At 49.5% G+C, this 1,984-nt stretch overlaps 1 protein-coding gene across 2 annotated transcripts in view; it reads left to right on the forward strand.

Moving 5' to 3' along the window:
* Window positions 1-1,984, forward strand: part of eif5b (eukaryotic translation initiation factor 5B) — a 43,259-nt gene that overhangs the window by 4,842 nt on the left and 36,433 nt on the right. The window contains exons 5-10 of one of the 2 annotated variants that reach the window (XM_015394714.1): window positions 140-270; window positions 342-419; window positions 493-643; window positions 715-807; window positions 900-1,079; window positions 1,169-1,192. In XM_015394714.1, coding sequence (XP_015250200.1) covers window positions 140-270; window positions 342-419; window positions 493-643; window positions 715-807; window positions 900-1,079; window positions 1,169-1,192 — 657 coding nt within the window. The remainder of the gene's footprint in view (window positions 1-139; window positions 271-341; window positions 420-492; window positions 644-714; window positions 808-899; window positions 1,080-1,168; window positions 1,193-1,984) is intronic. The other variant, XM_015394716.1, reaches the window with a different exon arrangement.

A 1,984-nucleotide genomic window follows, 5' to 3' on the forward strand; every position in this document is an offset into this window, starting at 1 on the left:
GAGGAGGCGCCTCCTCCTGCAGCCGCTGCTGAGGAACCAGAGGGGGCGGAGCCAGCAGCAGAGGGTATGACATCATCAGGGGAAATGCTCCTACTGCTGGAAAAAAACAATCCAAAAAGAGTTTTTCTTTGTTCTGCAGAGGAGAACGAAGGAGACAAGAAGAAGAAAGACAAGAAGAAGAAGAAGGGAGAGAAGGAGGAGAAGAAGACCAAGGGTCCCAGCAAGGCCACGGTGAAGGCCATGCAGGAGGCCCTGGCCAAGATGAAGGAGGTGGGAGGAATGCTGGGAAATGTAGTCCCGCTGGGTGACGCCGCGGCCCGTCTGACGCTCCCTGTTTGCAGGAGGAGGAGCGAGCCAGGAAAGAGGAAGAGGAGCGGCTGAGGAGGCTGGAGGAGCTGGAGAAGCAGAGGCAGGAGCAGGTACGCCTGAGCCCAACCGCCCCCGGTTCTCCTCCGGTTTGTTACGGCGCTCCTCACTCAGTCTGTGGTTTAGGAGCGACTGGAGCAGGAGCGGAAGGAGAAGAAGAAGCAGAAGGAGAAGGAGAGGAGGGAGCGGCTGAAGAAGGAGGGCAAGCTCCTGACCAAGGCTCAGAGGGAGGCCAAAGCTCGGGCCGAGGCCACGCTCAAGCTGCTGCAGGCTCAGGGTGAGTGGGCGGGGCCTCTCTGCGTGGGCGGGGCCTGTCCCAGCTAACTTTATTACCTGGTGAATCCGCAGGTGTTGAGGTGCCATCCAAAGACGGCGTGCCAAAGAAGAAACCGGTTTATGGAGACAAGAGGAAGAAGAAGCAGAATCAGCAGACCTCCGAAGGTACTGCTGCTCCTCCTGCTCCTCCTGCTGCTCCTCCTGCTCCTCCTCTGATGGAAAGCCTTAACGCTAACGCTTCCTTCCCTCCCTCTAAGAAAAATCAGAGGTCACTTCTCCGGTCTCAGAGACTCCGGAGCCCGTTCCCATGGAGACGGAGGCCGAGGCGCCGTCCGCAGAGCCAGGTGAGGGGGCGTCTGTCGGTAAGGGAGGAGCAGAAACGAAGGCGGAGGCCGACTTGGACGACTGGGAGGCCATGGCCAGCGACGAGGAGAAAGGTGAGAGGTCACGGCTTCCTGGGTTCCTCAGTCGGTGCGAGCAAACTTCCTCCTGACGGATGTTTCTCTTTTTATTCATGACTAAGCAGAGAGGAAACGAAGACGCGCAGCAGGTACAGCGAGGCGTCCGACGCGCTTTTAGCTTTAACCTGACTAGAGCTCTGAGTGTTTGCTGTCTAGGATCAGAGCTACGAGTCGCTGTTCAGTCCCTTTAACTGCCTGCTGTTTGACTACTGACAGCATCCAGTCCTAACTACTTCCTTTCTTTAATCTCGTTTTTATTAAGATTCATTTTCAGTTTTATGCTACTTGGAAAAAATTTGATTTTTTCTTTTTTTTTTAAACAGATCGAAGGTTTTTGGGGGGGGGGTTATTATATTTTTTTACTTAATATGACTTAGTCTTTTTATATTTTATGATTTCCACAGTTTTTGACTTAATAAGTACCGAAGAGGATTAGGGCCACTTAAAAAATAAAACATGATAACTGATTTTTAAATATTATTTCAGTTTAATTTAGGATAAAAATTCTAAATTCTGACTTTATTCTCAGAATTCTGACTGAATTCTACCAGCTAACAAACATGTTAGCATCCAGCCGTAGCCATGTCTGTTTTAGAGACTAGCTCTCTTGTTTTAATCTCCTTCCATTAATCAAATAGAATCAGCAGGGGCCCTCGGGGACGGAAAAACTCACCTAATTCCATCATTTTCCACCAATGTGTTCCTGTTTCTCCCAAACTACTGAAGCTGAGTGCTCCACATCTCTGCCTTCATGGAGCCCATCTACATTAAGATCCACAATTCTCAGATTAAAGTCAGAAAATTCTGAGATTAAAGTCAGAAAATTCTGAGATTAAAGTCAGAAAATTCTGAGATTAAAGTCAGAAAATTCTGAGATTAAA

Source organism: Cyprinodon variegatus, unplaced genomic scaffold, assembly GCF_000732505.1.
Source record: "Cyprinodon variegatus isolate N-32 unplaced genomic scaffold, C_variegatus-1.0 Scaffold705, whole genome shotgun sequence".
NCBI lineage: Eukaryota > Metazoa > Chordata > Actinopteri > Cyprinodontiformes > Cyprinodontidae > Cyprinodon > Cyprinodon variegatus.